Source organism: Pleurodeles waltl, chromosome 10, assembly GCF_031143425.1.
Source record: "Pleurodeles waltl isolate 20211129_DDA chromosome 10, aPleWal1.hap1.20221129, whole genome shotgun sequence".
Lineage (NCBI taxonomy): Eukaryota > Metazoa > Chordata > Amphibia > Caudata > Salamandridae > Pleurodeles > Pleurodeles waltl.
The window spans coordinates 104,291,407-104,315,073 of NC_090449.1; the positions used below are offsets into that span (position 1 = coordinate 104,291,407).

The 23,667-nt window shown below is 43.8% G+C and overlaps 1 protein-coding gene across 1 annotated transcript in view; it reads right to left on the reverse strand.

Moving 5' to 3' along the window:
- Positions 1–23,667, reverse strand: part of BAIAP3 (BAI1 associated protein 3) — a 976,697-nt gene that overhangs the window by 238,429 nt on the left and 714,601 nt on the right. Inside the window, exon 14 of the mRNA XM_069209880.1 lies at positions 19,963–20,066. Coding sequence (XP_069065981.1) covers positions 19,963–20,066 — 104 coding nt within the window. The remainder of the gene's footprint in view (positions 1–19,962; positions 20,067–23,667) is intronic.

The window sequence follows — 23,667 nt, forward strand, 5'->3', positions numbered from 1 at the left end:
AAACTAGCGCATTTCCAGGTCCTTCATCTCACATACCTCACACCCATGAGATTGCACCGTATTTACTCCCAAAGATGGGAGAGGTGCCCTAGATTCAAGCAGGAACAAGCTGATTTCTTGCATATGATTTGAAGGTGTTCAGAGGCAGTGCAGAATTGGGCTGAGGGTGTAGATAAACTACAGGATGTGACGAAGATCCGATTGGAGCCCTTGATCAAGATGTGTTTATTTTGGCTTGTTCCCTACCCCAAGAACGGTGAGATGCAGAGAAAATTTGCACAATTGATGCTTCTACTGGCAAAAAGGTGGATTTCTATCAATTTGATGGAAAGTGCAGGGCGCACACTGTTAGCATGGATGAAGGACATTGAGGATTGGGTGGTGACGGAGGAGTGTAGCGTAGAATGAGGGAGATAAGGACTAATGAGAAGGTGGAAAAGGTTAGTGAGATATTTCTGACCTGCTGTGCAGCTTGATAGCCCCTGAGGACGAGGCAGTGTTCTAGAGAGAGAGATCGATGAATCACAGATCTGACAGAGGCCGTATCCCTCCCCCAAGGGACGACTGAGAATGATGTAGGGTGTGACACAAGAGTTCACCTGAGACACTGACTGCCCGCCCACCCCCTTTGTTGGATAGGGATAGGGACAACCTGGCGTATTAGGGAGGAGTAATGACTACTCTAATGTGACAACCTCATATGGATATGATATCCGGAGCAATGGGACTTTAGTCGGTATGTTCTTCATTCCAGCAGTTTCTTTTGGTTTAAAAGGCGCAGTTTTGTCTCTTTATGCTGTATTTATGAATGAATAATGCACTAAACAAAGATATAAAAAAAATCTCCTGCACTTTTTCACTGAAGAAGAGGTTGACAGCATTGCACTTTTCAGTCGACTGTGGAATACATGGATCTGGCTGAGGGCTGGTGTAGAGCTCGACTGTTTAAAAAGTATTCTGCTTCTGCTGGTGGCTTCATTGATAAATTCAAGAGAAGTGCATTATCACAGAATCCCTGCTAAACAAGTGATTATTCTTGTAAATCATGGACCAGACATCATTAGTCCCAGTTAAAAAACAATGTTGACGTATTGTATCATAGAGCAAGAAAATAGTGTTAGTATGCACGTCAACATTCAGAAATTCATCCACATATCAGTACAAGCTCCTCTCATTAGCCGGAGGGACAGCTCAGTGAGCTGAATGTCGATATACCAAATGCAGATCATGAGTTTGAGTCCCACGTGCTGGCACAGCCCTCAATTCTCACAAGGTTGGTAAGTAAAGTATTTTATTTACTACACCGCAAATTGAGTAAAGTATATTATTTCCATCCCTTACAAAGATCAGAAGTGCAGTATGAAGCATTATATAAAGAGAGGTAATATTGAGTTATCATTGAGAAAGAAATCTAAAATGTCACTTAGAAGAAAGGCATAACGAGCCACGTGGCTCCTGTCCATCCCAAAACTGTGTGAGCCCTACTGTCCTTACACTTCAAGGATGTAAATGCTTACTAGACGTAATTGATTAGAAACTGTCCCTAAAAAGGTATACTTCTAGAAGTGAAATAATGCCGCCTTGTATCTTCATAGCTGTTGATAGTACAGCGGCTGCACAGGGGCCCACTGTCACAGCTGTGGGTGACTTTGTTACCCAAGAGGTGGTATGCGGGAGTCCCTTCTACCTGTGAGTATTGGGGCCCATGGAGGCGATGCTACACCAGAGCTTTCCCTAAAGCTTCCGCTAATATGTACATGGCCATTCTGTGCAGTTTCCTTTCAGTACCGTAGCAATGATCCCCGGTGCCTGGAGCAAGCAGGTCTGAAATGACACATTTCACTGTTATTGGGGTATTAAAATCGAGCAATTGTCAGGGCTTAAAGGACCCTCAGGGCTCTGGCCCCGGTGCACTGCAACTGCTGCACCAATGGTAGCTATGCCCCCGTCACACATGTAAGATTATGACCCATCTTGTACCCAGCGAACAGTTTTGACGTTGTGTGTGTGATCTTCGTGCTATGGCGCCGCTTGTAAAACGGATTCAAAGGTGATTGTTCACCTTTTGATGGCTTTGTGCACTTCTGGCCTGAAGCCTTCACATCAATCACTAACATTAAACAGGTACCACAGACCTACTCTGATAAATGAGCCCATCCTGCATACATACAAACGCCCATAAACATACCAATATTATTCACAGTCATCTCGTCCACAGCACAGGGGCAACTGCAGGTTATGAATGTCCCTCGGGGGAAGCACCTTTGGATGTAACACAACTGAACCACTGCTTATTGTGGGCCCGTGAAACCCAATTAAGTGCCTTTTAATGCGAATCAATAAGCATCACAGTTGCTGCTAAAGCAGCTTGGATGGATATTCTCTCCAATTACTTAACACTGTAGTAAATAAATCAATCCTCTGTGACATTTTCTTTCAATCAGTTGAGTCCTGGTGAGGTCTAATAAAAAGGTGATGCAGGTCATCTGTGTCCTTGGGGATGAGGCATCAAGGTCTAGAATCTGCTCACTGCAGCTGCTCCACAATCTAATGAACTACCCTTAATATTCTGTGCAAACATGTAAACCCAAACTATCACTCTCGTCTAGTCGGTAAAAATATTTTCATGCTTATTGAGAGAAACAGTACATAGTATACACACATATATCACATATACAAGATATTTACATGTGTATCAATATATATAAATTCACTGAAAAAACAAAGGTTGAAGTAAGATCATAGTCAGGGCCACTGAAATTATGCGATTGTGCAGCTGCGATGATTTTCGTATAGTTGTAGATTTGCCACATTATCCGCCGTCTGCTGCATAATCTGCAGAAATTAAAAAAAATGTTTCTAGCTCAAAGGTTCAAAAGTTACCCAAAATGCAGCAACACGAGTTGATGCGCAGTGGAAGGCCCGTTGCAAAGATGGACAGGTCAACATTCTGTAGTTTATTGCTATATTTAGGTGTTAAACTGGTACTAATGAGGTGCAACTAATGCCTATACAGAGTTAACAAGTTTAAAAATGACAAAATAATGAATTAATACTATCACAAAATATGTTGCATAATGCCACATAATTTGCCTTTTCCTGCTGTATAATTTACTTGAATTTACTGTCGCATAATTTGGTCCTCCTGTTCGACATAATTCCAGTGGCCCTGGTTATAGTTAGGTAAATATGTCAGTGATAACTTTTTGAACGTAAAAAAATCACAGAAACTCACCAATTATAGTTAGCAGCCTGTGCACTGCATATCACCTCACATATTACATTACTCATGATATGTTCTATGACATCAATTATGAAATCACTGATAACATTCAAATGACATGATTGATAACATCACCAATGACATTACGGATGACATCACAAATGAAGAAATTTTGGAGTGATGATAATGTTGGTAAAACACTGAACGATATTAATTAGAATTACTTAATTTTGTTTTCAAAACTAAAGTTGGTGCTCGAAGGGTGTGCCTTTCAAGTTTATTATCCAGTGCACTTAAATGGTGTCACGTATTGATACCAAGGCTTGTGTTGACAGCCGAAAGGGTGGTTGTTATTCTTCAGATTGCCACAATAAATAGCAGGTGAAATGAAAGGTCGCAGATGGTGGTTGCGCCCCTTGTGTCGCATCATTTGCATTCAGGTTGCACGCCGGCAACTGCCAAATTATACATATATATCATCAGTGCTGACCCCAAAATAAATGGCAGGGCATGCTCAGATCAGCCCTGTATCTTGCTAAAGTAGATTTATTCAAGGTGAGCTTCCCCCCACGTGTTTCGGCCGTAGCCTTAATCACGAGTCTCACAGGTGCACCAACACCCAAAGGTACATACAACCATTAGAAATAGACAAAGGGCCACTCAACTCTCCTACTGAGTAGAGTAATGTAAATAAAGGCGCCATATTACAATGGTCAAATTGCAAAATCACAAATGTGTGGACTCTTATCTGATGCAATGTCCATGAAAATAATACATTTAAACAAAAGCAAAAACCTCCATAAACAAAAGTCATAATGAGATGTCAGTACATTGAGCAAGGTCATGAAAATATGTGGATACAAATTTAACAATTTCACATACAAGAATAACATGACAAAAATGACCATAACTAAAATGAGTTACCAACACTGTGTGTGCCCTGCACATAATCAACAATGCGCAATGGAAATGGGCAAATTGTAAAGGGCACCAAAAGCTGCAGTGACCATAGGGGCCAGGAGCCACACATGTGCAAGAGCACTGGCATGTGCCAGACATCCATGAGTGGTAGGTGGATGTTCACCTCATCCCCAGGGGCCCACCACATTTTCTTATGGGAGGGGTGTTCGTGGCCCCCTCCGTGGGCCGATTTCTGGCGCCAGGGACCCCTTCTCATGGGGCCTGGTCATATTTATAAGTGGGAGTTTGGCATGCAGCCTCCCTCCATGGGCCAATATTGGACCCACCATTTCATCATGCTTTTTGTAAACACTTAAGCCCATTAGTTCGACACAGGCAGTAAAAAATTAGTTAAAGAATTTAATGGTAGCTACCCGCAACTATATAAACTATAAGACAAACTAACTTATTCATTGGATGATGTTACAGTTAGGTAAGGTACTATGGCTTTACCTTACATTTCAAAACCCTGGAAATCCTGAGAAAAAGGAAAGGCTAAAATTATGTCATAGTTACACCTTATAATAATATAAGAACTATCAGTTTCAAACAAAAAAAACACTGGAAATCAACAGTTATGGTTTGCTGAGCTAACTATAACTTGCACCACTGCCATGCACGGCTTATGAACTGCTTATGAACTCACATATTACATCATTCATGACATGTTCAATTACATTATTGATGACATCACTCTTGGCATCTCATGTGACATAACTTACGAAAGCTGGTGAATTACAGTATTTTTTGTCAGACTTATTAAAAAATAAACATTGGATGGGTGTCAAACCAAGGACTGATAAAAAACCTAGATATTGGAAATGTGCTAAAGCCAGGAACTTTGATATCTGATGTGTCTCTCTTTGCCTTTAGAAGAGGCTACAAAATGAAATGTTTCCAGCATAGAGGATTGTATCAGATAGCCAGTTACTTTGGTTATAGCTAAACTATCAAGGGGAGGAGACCTGATAGCACTGATGTGGTTGTGGGAATAGAAATGGATCCGAGATTGTGAATCGATTGAGAATGGACTGAATATTATGAATTAAATGAATGGTGTTTTAAACTCCGACACATTTATGTGATTTCACTGTAATTTTCCAATAGGTATCCGAAGACTTTTTCGAATTATTAGTCTATATATAAATAATATGGCTGTGTGTCTATATGCCTTGTACAGATATACTTTGGATAGACTAATTTACTTTGGTACTTTATTGCGGTTTCAATTGCAACTATTTTCTACAATTATATTTGTCAGTATGGTACAATTTGGTCACTATAAATGCATTTTCCTCCTCTTCCATTGAGGCCCTTTTCCTTCCCCTCCTTCTTTCCAACCATTCATCCAACCTGTCTCTCATTTGCAGGTTTTCTAGATGGGCATTCAATAGAATGATCTAATTCCCCCAGGGCAGGGACCATGTTTGCACTGATTTGGGCCCTCACTTTACTACAAACAACCTATTCACGCTCTACTTGGAGGGTGACTGTCATACTGCTGAGCTTGCTGCAGTCTTTGAGATTCAGGTTGTGCATGCCAGAAGTGGTGAGATACTCCTCCCAGTTGTATGGCTGCACGTCACAACTGTTTTGCCACCTAACTAAGCCATTAATCCTAATCACCTAGTACTACAGTATTTGTTTCACCCCAACAAAGTGAGTGATATCAGTCATGCATGATGCCAGCCAACTTGTCAAACCCTTGGGATTTGTGCAACTTGATAATTGACTGTTTCTTCCAAATTTCTAGATAATTCACACTTTTTGTCTTATTCAACTGAGTCTGGGACATATACTCTGTGTTTTTGTAAGTACGTTAGATTCACTACGATCAATGCACACTTATTTAATGCATTTTCCAATTTGTCCTACACAACTTCTAATTTTTATTTCACTGGCAGTCAATGGTCAGTAAGTAGTTCTTTACTCTTTCTGTTTCTTAAAACAAATATATAAATCATCAATAAATACCTATCAAAATTTGTAAAATCCAATCCACATTCAAAGACGTAAAAGATAAACCCACTTAGCCTACATTTTTAATCAGTCTGACAAACAATGAAGACACCTCCCCAGGAACCACTGGTGTGTGCTGGCTCTACAATTTGGAGAGGGAAGCTCGGGAGCATATTTTCTATCTATGACCCAAGTTATTGGACATCCACAAGAATTTTTTTCAACAGATTTTAAAAACTGAAGAGATAAGAACAATAGCTGAAGGAATTGTATTCTGTTTTAGGGGATTTACTCTAAAATATGTGGGTCATACAACAAAATATTTAACCATAACAATTAGGAAGTGGGCAGTTAATGGTGACTGATGCCCACTACACAGTCCAGGGTAAATTTACCTTGAAAATGTAATGCAGTACGACCTTTATCAACCAGTGAACAATTCATTAATGTTCATTTATTTCTGCTGCCCTCTTACCCATATTCATTTCTTTAAATATTTTTCTTTTATTTTTCCATCAGACAACAAAAGGTGCACAAAGTCGCACCCACAGCAATAACAATATTGGAGCGGCAATTAGTCTTTCAGCATTAGTTGTGAAACATTATATATAGCAGGGCAATTAAGAAAATATTGGAAAACATATAAATAGCATCAACCTTCAACAAGAAATCAATGGGAATGTAAGGATGGGGAAATATCACTTCCAGCCATCAACTCATTCTCATAGTATTTATTCCAGGGACCCCAGATCTTATTATATTTCCTTCCTCACCCACTGGCTTTATACGTGACCTTTTCGGTTGTTTTATATAAGCCATCCCTGTCTTCCACTCCCCTAGAGATGTTATACCGGGGCACCCCAGTGTTTGGTGATGTCTCTTTTACCACCACCAGACCCAAGGTGCAGAAAAGAAGCTTGGCGCGTGGGACATCCATGTCGGAGGGTATACCAAGGGGACGTATTTGGGTCAGCCGGAAAGGACTCTCCCAAGACCTTGCCTACCTCACCTAGTACTTCATTTGAGTATGGTTGTATGTAAGGACAGTCTCCTAGTATATACAGGATAGAACTCTGGTCCACCCTGCATCTCAGGCAATTAGAAGCCTCCCTCTTCCAAATGTATGCAAGTGTACTTGGACATAATAGACTCTATGTAGAATCTTTTAAACTGTGAAAGTTGTAACCTCGATTTAATTGACACCTCCCTTGGGTGCATCAGGGTTGCCTCCCAATCTGTGTCATCCAGTATTCCCACTTCACTTTCCCATTTCTCTCTTAGCGTTGTCAAGGATTCGGGCATGTTATTTATCATCTTATAGGTACAAGAGACTGCCTTTTCCTACAATTCCCCCGGAGTAGTCTACTCTCTAGAGGAGTGTATTCTGGAATGTCAGTAGGGTGTAGTCCCTCTGCACATCCGGCATGTCTGAGTTGTAAATACTTAAAATAATGTGTGTCACTGAACTGGTATTTTCGCGTAAGGGAACTAAGGGAACAAGGTCACCACCTTTGATGAGATGACCCAGCCTGGATATCCTGATGAGATCCCAGGCTCTGAAAACCTCTCAGCTTCCTGATTTCTTTCAATCTTGTCTCAATCCACAGCAGGGGCTCCCAGAAGACAATGGCTGCCCAACCTAGACATTTCACCATCCTGTTCCGAGCCTTAATCGTCATCTGAGTTGCTTGCAGTAGATTTCTCGTACCCTTCCCCAATCTATATAGTGTAAATAGGACTTGGATCGAAACTAGCTTCTCTCGAGTATGTAGGTGGGTGATCTTTAGGCGCATATCCTCAGCTGTCGATAAACTATTAACTATATCACCCAATAGTATACTCGGATGTCCATGAGAGCAATGCCTCTGTTGTACTGATTGCGCTGCAGTGTCCACAGCACTACCCTACGCCTCGTTCAATTTGCGGACCTCGCCATCAATCTTGGTAAAAATCTCATCTGGGGCCTCATAGTAAGTGTTTTGGATGACATATAAATTGGACGAGTAACCATTTTGAACATGGCCGCCCTGCCCATCATTGTCAGCGGTAGCACCCTTCGGGGGCTACGTCTGCGTGAAAGTCCGCCAGTACTCTCTACAGATACCTTTCCAAGCTGTGCTCTTTGTCTAAAGTCACATTTGCTCCGAGGTATTGAAAACTCTCCCTTTCTATTTGCAGCCTTCCAGGAAGGTTTACCAAGTCCAGATCTTAGCACGTTGGGTATAAGCCTGATTTATCCCAGTTTATTGTGCATCCTGAATGGGTGCCATAGTACTTGAAACACTACAGGGGTTGTCTCTCCCCGGCGGGTGACATATAGGAGGATGTTGTCCACATATATCAAAATCCTCTCATCTTCCACCACTTCTTCACCAGCTCAGAAGCCCGAGGGATCAGTATGCTCCTGGAAGACACAGGCCAGCACCTCCAATGTTAGGGCGAACAGAATGGGGGACAGAGGGCAACCCTGCCTCGTACCCTGTCCAATAGGTAATTCCGCAAAGAGGATACCATTTACTCTGACTGCGGCCACTTGGGCCTGGTAGAGTACAGCTATCCAGGCCAGAAATATGGTGCCAAAATCAAATTTCTACAGTACCTGCATCAAAAAAGGCCAGTATACTGAGTTGAATGCCTTTTCAGCATCTATGGAGAGTAATAAATGAGGGTCCCTTTTTGTGTGGACTTTCGCAAGCGAGTTGTGGAGTCTGCGGAGATCAAATCTGCTCAATCTCCGTGTAGTAAAGTCGATTTGGTCCTTATGGATCAGAGGGGATATAACTCCAGTGAGTCACTTGGCTAAGATCGTTGCCAGGATCTTGGACTGTGCATTAAGGAGTGAAGTTAGGCAATAAAAACTATAATTTATTGTTGGTTTCCTTGGTTTGTGGATCACCACTGTTGTGGCACGACGAAGATCTGGTGGCAGTATCCCCTCATTCCTTGCCTCTATATACTAATAAAGTAGGTGGGTTTCAAGGATCCTGGCGTTTCTTGACTGGTCCACCATTAAAAAACTCGACCGGTTTTCCATTGGGGCCGGAGACCTTACGTGAGTTAGATGTGTTATAGCCGCCAATATTTCAGGGAGAGTGATTTCCTCCTCTAGGACTGATTGATCCTCCAACTGGAGGGTCGTCACTTCTATTTGGAGGGCTTCCGCTACGGGTTGTGCCCGGAAGATCTTGTAGTATTGTGCAAATTCTTCAGCTATCCTCTTATCTGTGCCGTATGCCTCATTTTTGCTGCCCACTATGCTATGGACCCATCTTGCCTCTGCCTCTTTATGTCATTGCCTGGCCAGGAGCTTGCCAGCTTTGTTGCCTGTTTCATATAGACAGTGTTGCGTAGCTTGTATCTGATTTCTTGCCTCATTATGTGCCAGTGCTCAGAATTCTATGCGTACGGTCGCTATCCTCTGAAGGGGTAAGGGGTCTAAAACTTCCCCAGGGGTTCCCTCTAACGTCAACAAGCGACATTCCAGGTCCTCTAGTGCCCCTTTCCCTCCTCTTTCTGTGTGCTATTACATTCTACGCTACATCCCTGAGTACTATTTTATTAGCCTCTCAGAGTGTGACTGCTGAGTCCGTAGGTTTTTTTTTTCTGTGAACTACAGCTCTGTGTCAACACTCAGCTCCCATGAGACCATATCATCGCTTAGTTCCCATGCGTTCAGCTTCCATTCTGAGCCTGGGTAGCGAGGTCATCTCCCCAGGGTGAGCCAGAACACCATGTGATCAGACAGGCTTCTGGCCAGATAGTTGACTCTATCTATCCTAGCAACCACTCCTGCTGGGGTGAAAATATAATCTATTCGGGAAAAAAAACAATGGGATCCAGAAAAGTAAGAGTATCTGTGGTCTCCCGGGTGTTGGCGATGCCAAAGATCCAAGAATCCCAGCATGCTTGCAAAATATGCCATTGGTGTCTCCCTTAGGACACGGTGGCAAAGCCCGAGTAATCCATCCATCATTGAAGTCTCCCCCTACAACGTGTAGGGAGGAATCAGTGTCCAAAAGTATCGCCATAACTTCATCCAGGGTGGGCTGTTGCAATCATGGGTGGGTTCTCTCCTTCCCCACATGCCCCATACAGCAGCAGACATACCTTTAGGATCTGTCCAAGTCTTCTGGATCTGAAAGGGGTGCATTTTTCTAACCTGGATTGCCACCCCAGAACCTAAAGTGAAGCCGGACTGGGCCAGCGTGGTGTCGACCCCCTGCTTAAAAAACTGCATTGGGGCTCAATAAAGTGAGTCTCTTGTAACAAGACAACATCCAGTTTTAGGTGCCTAATATAAGTGGTCATCAACCCTCACTTGACTGTATTGCCCAGTCCCTTCACATTCTAGGTCATAATGGATGTCCCTGTTATCTCTTGTTCCTCAGTCCTCACCATCTCTGTGTCATTACATCGTCTGACCACAACCCATGGCCATTCCCATACCTATGTTGTTGCTTTAGCCTATTCCACTCCTTAAACCTGAACCCAATTCCCCCCACAAAACAATAGATTTCGGTAAAACTACCCCCTACTGCATCCCACCCTCATGTAACAAGACAACTACATCACAGGCCTGGTCTTTAGTCCTGCCCCCACACTCCCCAACTATGCACCCTATAACTCAATGTTAACCAAACGAGAAGGAGAAGGGAGGAAGAGGTCTTCTTTCGTAGATCTCATTCTTGTCCCCTTCGTGGCCCCTTCCATGGGTTGAAATCTCCCCACTCCTCCTTCCGAGCTCCCTCTCAGGCCCCATTCCAACCCCCACTAAGTTTAGGCATGCTTTGGTTCATCTTGGTCAATGTTCCTCTGTTCGGCATTTGATGTTATTTTGTCCAACTCTCAACGTGGTTCATCCTTGCTTCTCTTTGATGTGTCCCTTCCTCACCGTCAGTCTGGGATCTTTGGCTCCCCGCCTCCGTAGGGCATCATCAGAATCTGAGGATCTTCCACTGGCTTCTCTGTTTCCATCCCTCCGTCCCAGAGATCCGTGTCTGCTCCCTCTTTCTATAGTTTCACCTCTTGTGCATTGATGATCAGATTTTGGGCCTGGCCCCCAGTCCGCTCACCTCCGATAGTGCCCTTTTTTCTGTCTCCGATGGCCTGAGCTGTGGTCTTTCCACCAGCCAGTTCAAGGCCTCTTCTGGTGTTGCAAAGAACTGGGTCTCGCCGTGTATATCACCTTCAATGTGGCTGGGAAGAGCAACATATGTTGTATTTGGAGAGACAGGAGCTTGGTTTTTACTGTATCAAATGTCCATTGGTATTTCTGGACCACCTGGGAATAGTCTGGAAATATCATGATGGTGGCTGATTCATGCTTAAGTACTCCCATTCTCGCCTCTTGAAGGATCAAGTCTCGGTCTTGAAAGTTTAATAAAAGGGCAATGATAGCATGGAGGGGACCTCCTGGTGGCAGCTGGGCTGCAAGCACTCTGTGTGCACACTCTAAGACAAAGCAGGTGGAGAAATTCTCAGTCTTGCACGTGAATCGAAGACACTGTCTCAGGAAATCCATCATATAGGACCTCTCCGCTCCCTTAGGGGCGCCTACTTGTCTTAGGTTGTTCCTCCGCTCTCGATTCTCAGCATCACCCACCCTCCAGAGAAGATCTTTCATCACCGCCTGTACTTCTTTAATATCGTTCTCCATAATCTACATAACATCTTTGAATTCATACACTCTGCCCACTGCCTCTGTCACTCACTGACACATTTCAGAAATCCTGTTTTAGTAGTGATACTTTCTAACATCCCTCATCATTCCTGGCCTCCAAGGCCATTCTGGACAGCTGTAATGTGTTCTTAAGGGCCGTATTGTCAGGTTTTGTCAGGTAGCGTGGGTGTTACCTCTGGGTCTGGCGTATTTTCCTCCACATTAGTGTATTTATCAGTTCTTCCTTGACGGGGGTTTCAGTTCTTTGTCTTTTGCTATGGTATGATATTAGGTCTGACTCCACCTCACACTTGACTGGTTAAAGTTAGGGGTTGGGGATGTATAGACTTGAGCTCCTCACCGATCACCCCCGAGCTCCAGTTGGTTTCTTATCATGGGCGATGCGATGTTGAGTATGGATCCACTCTGGTCTGTCTAGGAGTGTCCAGCCATACCTCTCAGGTGCATCCCGGTGTGCTGGTGATGAAAGAGTAGGGGTCACCATGGTGTAGCCATCGCTGTGCCCCTTCTTGGTCTACCCCCAGGCTCAGGTTCTATGCTTTATCCTTTTTTCACTGTCCTTCTCAGGAGCTCCTCACTTAAGCTCTACATAGAACCTCCTTGCGGGGGGATCTACTTCATCCATTCCCCAAATCCTTGTCCCACCGACTATGCTCCAGCACCAATACTCAGAAGTGCATGTAGTCAACATGTGTTGTGGTTAGGATGGGCATGGCCAAGGGGCAGTGTCTAGGAGGAAGCGTACTGTCCACTATGGGCTTTGTCTTTAGCCAGGTGTCTTGGGGCCACAATGGTTTACCATTCTCTGGGGGCTGGCAGGAGAGGGTACACCCACGAACCCTCCTGTTGCCAAGTCCTGTTTTGAAGGGCCAGGAAGTGCCTGTTGTGGGCTGCCTGCTTCTTGGTTACCCTACTCCTCCGGCCACAGTGTTTTCCAGACCTCCTGAGTCTGGGACTGGGTCCAATCAGTTGTTCCCCCTCTCAGACCCTTTGTTGGATCTCACCTCGCAGCACAACTTTACAGAGTGAGGTTTCCATGCTCCAGTGGTTTCAAACCTTGGGACCAACCTTGCTGTAGGTCTCCAGGCCCAGGGAGCATTGCTCCTCCTCCAGCAATCACCCCCCCCCCCATTATTCCCCAGACGCCGATCCACATCTCAACTGGCAGGAAGGGGAGGTCCCGGCCAAGAGCACCTTCGACCTCAATTAGGCCTCGTCTTTTGCAGTCCCAACCTGGTGCTGGGAGGAGAAGGGGACATTCTTTCCATATTTATCTTGGTTGCAATCCAAGGTGGCTGCACTGCGCCTCCAACAGCGGGCAGCACTGGGGAATTTAGTTTGCAGCCGTGACCTGTCGGGACTAGGCTAGGAACTACCTGATACTGTAGTCGCCCAGCTTAGGCTCAGGACCACACCTGTCCAACCCCTCTCAGCCATGGAGCACAGGATTCGCCATTTTGTACGGGCTCCTCGCCTGGCCCCGGGGCTGCCGCCACTCCACCAGGAATCATTGTCTGACCCTGTGGGACCAGTCTACTTACTTGTCCCACTCAAAGTATCAAACAGGGACTTGATTGGGGGTTCGATGGTGATATAGAATGCAAGATCAGTGCAGGATGTAGTTAGGACCTGGCAGAGCTCCGTACAGGGATGCTTATTCTGCCATCTTACTGGCTAGCCCCCCCCCCCTTACCCATATTCTTGTGCTTTAATAATCAGACCTGATAATGACCTAGTAAAATGTGTGAATGGTTGAAACTTCACTGACACAAGCCAGTTTGCCAAGGGACATTTATTTTAACTACTGCAAATACACTGTGCCTCCGTAAAGGTTTGGCTCAAACTGTTAGACGACATCCCCTGATCAATGGTTCTTTTTGTAAAAGCACATACTCTTATGTTTTGTTATTCAATGTGTCATATTCACAAGTACTGCCCACTTTACATAAGCATATATGTCACTGCAACTGTATCAAAATGTTTTTATTGTATTTATAGAGTCACAGAGTGAAAGCCTGCTCCGAACTGAAAACAAATAATGGTTAAAATACAAATGTTTACAGCTCAACACCATTGGACACAAGTCAGACTCTTAGATAAAGAAAGATGCTCTAAATAATTCACACAGAACTAGTGCAATCAGTGGAAATAGACGGCGTTTTGGTCATGTTCATGATTTTCTTTATAGGATCATCGGTGTTGTAATGCAACAGTAATAAAAGGAGCGGCGGCCTAGAATGGTCGGCCTCACTTTAAGACCTTCTATAAATGGTTTTATTGGGTTTTAAGGACAATCTTTCGGTATAGTTATGAAAAAAAGAGTGGCTTAGCATGGGAGGACATTTCACTCAATGCTACATAAGCCCCATTACAAAGCGATGATCAGGTATGTTCGCTTCACTTTTCAAGGGAAATATTGCTGAATCCTGCTGTTTTCATTTTGTGACTATTTTTTATTAATGAAATGTCAACATTTAATTGAGCTGCTCCTAACACTGGCGCCCTGTACGTAAGCCAGTCTTTATCTTGTGCTCACTTTGCTTGCCAAAATTCTAATTTGTACTCCTATTTGCGAATGATAAATTATGAAAGAATAATATTAGTGATCCTAGCCGTGTCCGTCCTGATGTGTCTTGAAGAATCTTTGGCCTGATTTAAGAGGCCCTATCACCACCTTAGCACCACCATAGCGTCATTTTGTTGACTCTACGGCGCTGCTAAAGTGGCTTTTTACATATGCCGTATTTACAAAGAGGTCCAATGCATGCATTGGGCTACTTTGTAAACCCTTGCGCCACATTATGCCTGCGCCAGACATAATGTATGCAAGGGGGGGTGCTCCCGTTAGGGGGGCTGAAAAATGGTGCAAGGAAATCTGAGAGATTTCCTTGCGCCATTTTTTGGGCACTTTTAATGCCTGCTCAGAGCAGGTGTTAAAAAGGGGCATGTCTGTGAATACGATGGGCTCCGATGTACTCTGCAGGAGTAGCGCCAAACATTTGGTGCTGCTCCTGCAGAGTACACCAATAGCTTAAGGAATTCTGATGCTATTGCCCCTTACCTGGCGCCATGGTGCGCTGTATTTTTAAATACAGCGCACACATGGTGTAGGTAGGGGGGCGCACTTAGTTCAGCACTAGGTTTTTTTAAATCAGCCCCTTTGTTCTCCAAGGAAAATCTTTTTACTCTTCTTTATTGCTTCAATAAACTGGCAGCGTAGGCTACTGACCCACTTCTACAAGGCCAGGCAAAGCCACTTTCTGTTCCTTTACATGGCCTTGTAGAAATGGAGTAAGGCAATGAAGGCCAAGTCGCTGTGCTGCCTTACTTTGCGTCAGGGAGGCATTCCATGGGTGTTGCAGTGGGTGTTACAATGCAACACCAATGGAATTTGATGCATTCCCAGATTTTCAAGGCTTTGTAAAACTGGGAATGCGTCAGAAGCCTGCACCTCCCCAGGGGTGTAATAAGGATGATGCAACGTGGAGAATTAACTTTATTCCTCCCCGTTTTTTCCTCTTTCAGTTTGCTGCATTCTGCAGCACACATAGAAGAAGGAAAATGCCTTCCCAGGTTGTTTTTGTGCAGAGAGGTGTCCATTCCTGCACAAAAACAATCATTCCTGCAATGCAGGCATTCTTGCACCATACTGCAAGGGTGCCTGCTTTGGCACATGGCAGCAATTTGTGCACCAGCTCAGGGGACAAAGACTGGAATGTGCGCATCTTGTAGATACAGCATATTCCAGCCCTTTTCTTTTTGACACAGGGCAGCACAGGAAGAAGGCTTGTGGTGCTGCCCTGCACCAAAAACTTGTAAATGAGACCGCTTGTATTGGAAGAATTCATGTTTTTAAATTGTAGATTAGTCGTTTTGATAACTAGATTAATATTGGAAAAGGTAACAATATTTTTCCAATTAATTACCAGAAGAATTCTTGAAGGTAATTCAATAAGGACTAAGCTTTTAGCTATGATTATTCATAATCTAGAAAGTTTTTGTTTAATGCATTACACATGTAAAATAGTTGCAGTGCCAGACTGGGGAACCCCAGGTATCCCTGATAAAATATACTCAAACCATTCATCTCCCTGTGTCTCCATGTGCAATTTCTCTTTCCATCCATTCACTCGCTCCTCTCCCTTATCGCTCTCTGATCATTTTCTTTCTACCTTCCGTCTCCCTCCCTTTCGCACTCTGTTCAAGTCTCCCCTGCCTGCTGCAACTATCCTTTGGCGCTGTGGAAAATCACAGTGAAACCTGGAACAGCCTCCTGCTTTCATAACTGGCCTCCATGGGCTCTATCCATCCAGGGGAATGTTCAGTGGTATAAAAGGCCTGTTGGCCATGAATAGTTTTGACATAGAGCATTACTGCTCTTTGGGCCTCATTACAAGAATCTGACGCATCGGCTCAGATGAGTCAGATTTCTTGCGCTGCCCTGTGACCTCCCTAACAATGTCATGGATGCACTGTGTTTACAATACAGAGCTCCATGGTGCATGTTTCCACAAATGCGTCTGAAATTGTGATGCATCTGTGGGGCTTCAGACGCATTGCTGGACTAGCGTAAAAAAAATGAAGCTTCTCCAGCAATGCAAGGAAAGCTCCCATGTTAAAAAGCCCTGTGTCAGTTTAACACCTGCTCTGAGCAGGGTTTGGTTTTTGACGCAGTGAAGTCGCAGAACTATGCAGTGAAATGTAGCAACTTCTGCGTTTCTTTTTGCCTGGGATTGCCTACCTTGGATACATTATACCTGGAACAGGTATGTGGCGCAAGACTTTACAAACCTGTGCAATGGTAGCATTTTGCCAGTTAGTACATGTTAGCGCAGTGTAGGGGACTGGTTGCGCTGCCGCAGCCTAAAAAAAAAAGGTGACGCTACAGCTGTGCAAGGGGGTTGTAAATAAGCCCCTTTGTTTCTGAGCAGTGCTGCCTTGAGATATTGCACTTGCTCACCAGTTACGGAGCTACTGAGAAACTACACACCAGAGAAAAGTGGCGGGGGGAGAGTGTGGTATGCGCCCCCCCAAGATGCACAATACATCAGGTCAGCTTTGCAGAGGTTGTACCTTTGCTTAATGAAAATCCATTTGGAGGGTGAATGTGTGTAGCGTGGAAGAATTTACAACAAAAATCCACCTCTATAGAGCCTTCAACCCTTCATGCCTAGCACGTCCATAAAAGCAAGACGTACAAAAACATTATAGTACTCAGAAGAGGTGGCACACATGTAAGCGAACGAATTGTACAGGTAGAAAGAGCAACAAGGGTAGAAAGACAAAAAGTATGTTTGCATATAAGAGAGCGGCAGCAAAAGGGGTCAGGAGAACAAAGCCACCAACATATGTAAAGAAGTCAAACCCTGCTTGCTTCTGAAATATACATCAATTCAGACCGGCTGCAATAATAAGGCCGCTTGCCAGCGTTGCTGTGTCGCAGAAAGATCTCCCCATGTTGCCGGACGTACCCCTTTTGGCTAAACAGAAACCCAAAAGCTGGTGGAGGGATGAAGACATGTGGAGAGAGGGTGGTGTTACTCTGGGCTGCCCTATCAAGGACCTCCACCATTCTTCTGAGTTTATGGTCCACCGGAGGGGCCTATTGTGCCCTCATGTCTCTTCATTCAGGCGATGTCATTTAACTTCGAAGGGAAAGTCAACTGCGCTGTGCCTCTTGCGTCACCACTGTCGCCTCTGCTATTCAGTATTTTCAGGTAATCACTCTTTCATTTCTCTATGCAATGTAATTTGACTTTCCATTCCCTATACAGTTGACATACAGATTTATCTGTATGTCAATTGGTCTCAGGACAACTTTTCCCCATTTAAGGCAAGGTTTGAACCAGGGGGTCTCCAGAGGGACTTTAGCTTTCTTAAATTTAAGGGAGCCAAGATAGCAGTCCCGCTGCTGGAATGTTATCACTGGATAATGTCCCTTGGCCTTCACATCTGTTTAGTGACAACAGCGCGTTTGCCGGCAGTGCTGCAAATCTGGGAGAAACTTTGGGCAACCAACATAGTCTTGGCATCCACACTTAACACAGTGAGGTCGTTTAATCCAACAGCATATCCACCGGCACATAGACACAATAGGGCATAGTTAAGGAAAGTGCCACTGCACACAATGCAGCACCACTTTTCTTGTGCCCCTTAGCACCCCCCTAACGCCACCATGTGGGCCCTTATTTAAAATACAGAGCACCATGGCGGTAGTTAGGGGACTAGCATCATAATTTTTTTAACGAGTCTGGCGCTTTGCAGGATTAGCGTAAAACATTTTGACATTAATCCTGCAAAGCACCCAGAGTCTCATAGTAACCAATCAAAGCCTCCTTTTAACACCTGCTCTGAGCAGGTGTAAAAGTGCCAAAAAAATTGGTGCAAGGAATTCTAAGAGATTTCCTTGCACCATTTTTTTGATCTCCCTAATGAGAGAACATCCCCTTTGCACACATTAAGCCTGTAACAGGCATAATGTAGCGCAAAGGGTTACAAAGTGGCGCAATGCATGCATTGTGTAAATATGGTGCAGAGGTTTTGTCCTTTCAACACCACATGAGCGTAAAACAAATTATGCTAATGTGGCGTTTGAATGGCGCTAGGAGCTCTTAAATATGCCATAATTTGATTTATAGGGAGCACATCCAAATCAGAGGATGAATTGGGCAGGATCTGAGGGGCAGAATGTGCTCATACTTTTTTAATTTGACAAAACGTCCCCTACTTTATATTAAAAGACAACTGTCCCGGGACCTTGAGTTCCGACACATTTACTTGCCTCAACTGGAGTGGAAGGGAGGGAGTCTCCACAGCTATGAAGCAAAGAGAAGGGCAGAGAGCTAAACAAGAAAACAAGCCCCTTGCCTGGGTGCCTGCTGCCTGAAAGAAATGTAATTGTCCACAATTGGTTAATCTGCAAAGGAAGCTTCGTGATGATAAATATTTAGGGGCATATTTACAAGCCTCTAGGGCCAACTTGCGCCAACATAGCATCATTTTTTTTAACACTAAGGTGGCTTTTCCCCCGTACCGTATTTACAAAGTGGCGCAATACTTGCATTTCGACACTTTGCAACCCCTTGCGCCACATTATGCCTGCATCAGGCATAATGCATGCAAGGGGCGTTCCAATGCAGGGAGGTCAGAAAAAATGGTGCAGTGGAATTTACATTTCACTGCTCTATTATTTCCGTCATCTTTAACACCTGCTCAGACCAAGCATTAAAATGATGCACCCATTTTATCAATGGGCATCCCTGTGCTTTGCTGCACTAGCGTCAAAATTTTTGCCGCTAGTACAGCAAAGCGCCACAATAGTGTCACAAATATTTACGCTATTGTCCAACGACTGCCGTGGTGCGCCATATTGTAAATATGGCGCAGCCATGGTGTAGTTAGGTGGGGCAGGGGCGATGCAAGAAAAGTAGTGCATCAGGTCCAATGAGCCACGTTCTTGTAAATATGCCCCTTATTATTTTTGAGAGGGATTGTAAGGTGACCGCCTGGCCTTAAATTAGTGACTTGCACATTCATAGTGCTTTCTCTTACGGGCTGAGACCTCATAACACTAGAAACACACGTCACTACCCCCCACTGCACCAACCAGAATCCAGTTATGTGGTTCTCTGGCTGTCACCACAGACGTGTAGTGCAGACCGGCAGTGATCACATTAACCATCAGAGGCCTCACAGAGGAGCACTTCTTGATGGACAGTTTAACTTGCATGTACTTTTCTTGTGAGGTAGGCCTCATTTTATATGGAGCTACCTGAAAGTGAAAGACCACAACAATAGTTACAGAATAATTGTTCTTTTTAGCTGCTCCTTTGATCCGGCCCCCACCTCACTTGCCCGACACCCCTGCACTCAGTCACACTTCCCCTACTATTTTTTAATGCACTTTGACCGTTGTTGCAAAGAAATAAAAATAAAAACAATGTAATATAATTTTCCTAAACGTGACAATCAAACCATCCACAAAAAACCCATGTTTAACATTTACACATCAAGTGTTTGCGCCTGTGCACATTTTTAGCGGTGAATACAGAAAGTATGAACATGATGGCACGAGTTTACCACTAGCTGTTTGAAAAAAACATATTTAAAACAACTCTTAAAGCAGTGACGAAATACTCACACGACTGCCAGCTGCAGAGATGAGAGGTCATTTTGCATTCCATGGTGAGAAAGAATAGTTAACGCCTGTTTACTTAGCTCTCCGCTCCAGCTGTAAGAGTCGCCCTGCAAAGGGTAAAGCTGAAGGTCAGGGCTCTCACCTTCATGTGCACATCACAAGGCGCGCCGAGCGACACACAGCACACCGCGGCCAAGGCGCAGGAGAGAAGCTAGTGTGCCAATGCGCCATGAGAACTAGACACAATAGCACAAGAGAGAGACAATAACTCAAGAGCAACAAACTAACATGTAAAATAGATATCATAGAGTAGGATAGGGTAAGGTAGCCTAACAACACATGATAGCATACAAAACAGAATACAAGATAGATCAATACCAAAGGATGTGGACGGACAGCATAACATAGCATACACAATAGGTCCAGTGGCATAAGATAGTCTAAGGAAGCGTAACAGAAGCATACAAACTAACAAACACAAATTAAACGTAACAGCCTTGAATAAAGTAAGACAGCGTAACATAACAAAACATAACATTACATGACATAACTTAACATAAAGATGCTCTAGTGACCCCGTCTATAGCTCACTACCACCCTGGCCCTTATTATAGAACTTTCCAGCATCCAGATTCCAGTAACAGATATCCAGTGTCTCAAGTCCAGACTGGCCGTACAGGGTCAGACGTGTCCGGGCAGCTGGAAGGGTCTGGACTGGTTCTGCTCCTGGCGGCTGTTTTTTTTTCGCTGGGGGCCCCGTTTAACCCTGAACTAGGGGACACAGTTTTGCCAATTGTTATGTGTTTAAATGCACCAGCTGCAGTGTTCCTTCTATCGCAGTTTCCAGGCAACAATAAAAATGTGAAGATAACTCTGGTGATTAATGTTCCTGCTGCAGAGGGATCAGCATTTGTCTAGTGGCAGTCTTGACGTATCTAAAGTAGTGCAGAGGGTTAACATGCCTGCTGTAGAGGATATGTACCATGCAGATAACAGAACGGTATTTTATGTTGATAGCTCAGTGAGTTACTGCTTTCCTCATAAAGATCCCTTTGATACTTGCAGTCCATAAATTTCAATAGTAATATAGCACAGTGAGCTATGAACTGCCATCAAAGAATTGCATGCAAGCTTCATGGTACATGCTAGAAAGTTATGTTTTTTTCCTAGCCTTTCATAATCGAATTTTGCTAAAAATGGTTTGTTGTGTAGAAATAAATTATTGTTAGTAAAGCTAGTAATGTTTTGAATCCTGAGTCTGTCGTCACCTTTGTCGTATGTAACATTTTCTAGATGCTGATTTATACACGTTTCATTCATTGTTGCTATATATATATGTATGTGAAGTAAAGCGCTCCAGCACCCTACATTGACATGAGAGGTGCTATAAAAGAAATGAAATACAGGTGAAAGACGGATAGTGGAGAGGGGCACTGTGGGGAGTGAAAGTGAGAGAAACTGTGGAGGAAGAGGTCATTGCTGGGTTGCGGGTGCCCAGAAATATTGTCGCACCGGGCGGCACCAAAGCTAAAGTGGCACTGCTGTGCTGGTCCTGGGGTGGAGGATGCTAACTACCACCCCTCGAAAATGTCTTTCAATGTTTTCTCAGCTTCCTGGCTGTGCTCAACAGTGAATGTGTGTTCTCATGTTTTATTTAAAATCATATTTGTGTTCTCAGGAAGAATGTCTGTGGGTATAACTGGGTATCCAGGTGTGCCGCAAAGTCTACGTTTTAAAAACTGATACAATTGAATATTCAATGAAAAATGTGTTGTAGAATGCACTATTTTGCCATTTTTCCCAAATTTTCTCTGGGGGGGGCGAAATCTCCCTTGGAGTGGTCGAGTTTGCTTGTTTCGCACCGTACGGGGATGATCTGACAAAATTTGCCCTGGCTGCTTTGGGGTCCCAGACCGGCTCTGCTCAAGGCACAGTCTTAGGTAGCTCATAACTTGGGGGCTTTTTCTGGGCGTAATTCAGCTCTCACACCTTTCACCGTTCACATTGACATGCTTTATCATTAGAACCATAACCAAGACTACACACCCTCTCACCTGCATTGAATTCTCACTTGAATTGCGATTTAAGGCGTTATTTCTGGTTCTGCTGATAGAAAGCTCCCCCTACTCCAAACCTGCCGCATCTAAAGGTGGGAGAACCATGAGAACCAGGTGGCCCTCCTCCTGGAAACCTTTGAGGAATGACCCATCTGTCACAGCTTGTAAATGTCACAAGGACTTCCCTATTTAAAAATTACCCTGACATTCTAGGAGGAACTCCTCATGTGCAGCATTCGTTTCGTTTATCCTTCACAAATAACCCCTCGCCTGCCATCTTCCAGAGGTTGCTTCTGTGAAATAAACTGAAAGAACCAGCAGCAATAAAACAGCCCCCGCAGTACTAGATTTGTTTCTGAAAGAGCTCTTGCTGTGTCTGCAGGAGCACGTTTCTTCAATACTGCCCCACAGCATTTTGATGACCTCGTAATAGTGTGACGCTGAAGCTGTGAGGGTGGGTCAAGACCTTGCCCACAGAGTAATAGAGCGGCTAACCCACAGGCCTCAAATCTGTTCCTTCGACTTGGATTTGTGCAAGGACTCTTTATGTAGCATAGCTTGTCAATTTGACCTCTTTTGCAGCTAAGCACCTTTGCACAGCGCACGTATACAACTTTGAGCAAGACATGGACCTTCAGATACATCATTAAATCACTTCACACAGTCCACCAAACCGAACCAAGCCAAGCCAAAGTAAACCAAACCAAACAATCTTCTAACCACACATGTATGCATGCCCCTGCCTCTACCTAATTGGACAATGCAAGAACCCTGCAAGACTGCTTACAGTACGCTGTACAAATAGCGAAGAACAATAATAATAACATTTACCTTAAAAGACAACTGGTTTTTCAGTTGAAAAACATGATTTCTCCTTGTTACAAAACAATTCCAGAAAACTGATTGGTATTTAAAATGTCTCATACAAATATACATATGCAGTCACCAATAAATTTCATATTATGATTCCGTGGGGCAATGTTCCCAACCTATTTGCAAAGTGTCTGGCTTGTCTGAATGGAAAGATAGCATCATGTCCTCAAATTAGGAACCACATTGACATCTGTTTATGTGGCAGGGGCCTGTTAGAATCCTCAATATCAGAACATAACATGTGAGTGGTGAAGTGAACCACTTCTAGTTATTTATAGGGACCTTGGAATCGTCTTGCCTTAGCCTGCAAAAGGCCTTCATTTTCAAACTTTAGCTCAGTAGGAATCTTATGGAACCAACCGTTCACATATATCTAACTTTTTTTAACCCTTTATGTGCACCCCAAGTACCTCTTTAAACACAAATTTCTCAAAACAGCTGAACTGATGTATACCAAATTACAAAAAGCACATTTTCTGAGTAAAGTTCTAACTTTCTGCCAAATTTGTTGTAATTCTGTCCACCCCTTTTTCGGTCAACATGATGGATCAGGTCAAAACTTTCCAAAGAGCCGAGGTGGCTGAAGTTTTTTTTTTTTTTTAAAGAAAGAGATGGAGATTTGTCAAATGGCACCAAAGTTATTAGCAAAGCAATGAATGTTCTTGTTATGGAAACTCTGACATAACTTTCAGTACAGAGTGGTGCTGTTGAGTGTCACTATTTAAAAATAAATAAATATTCCTATGTTTTTTGATGATATTGAAAGGTGAGCGTATGC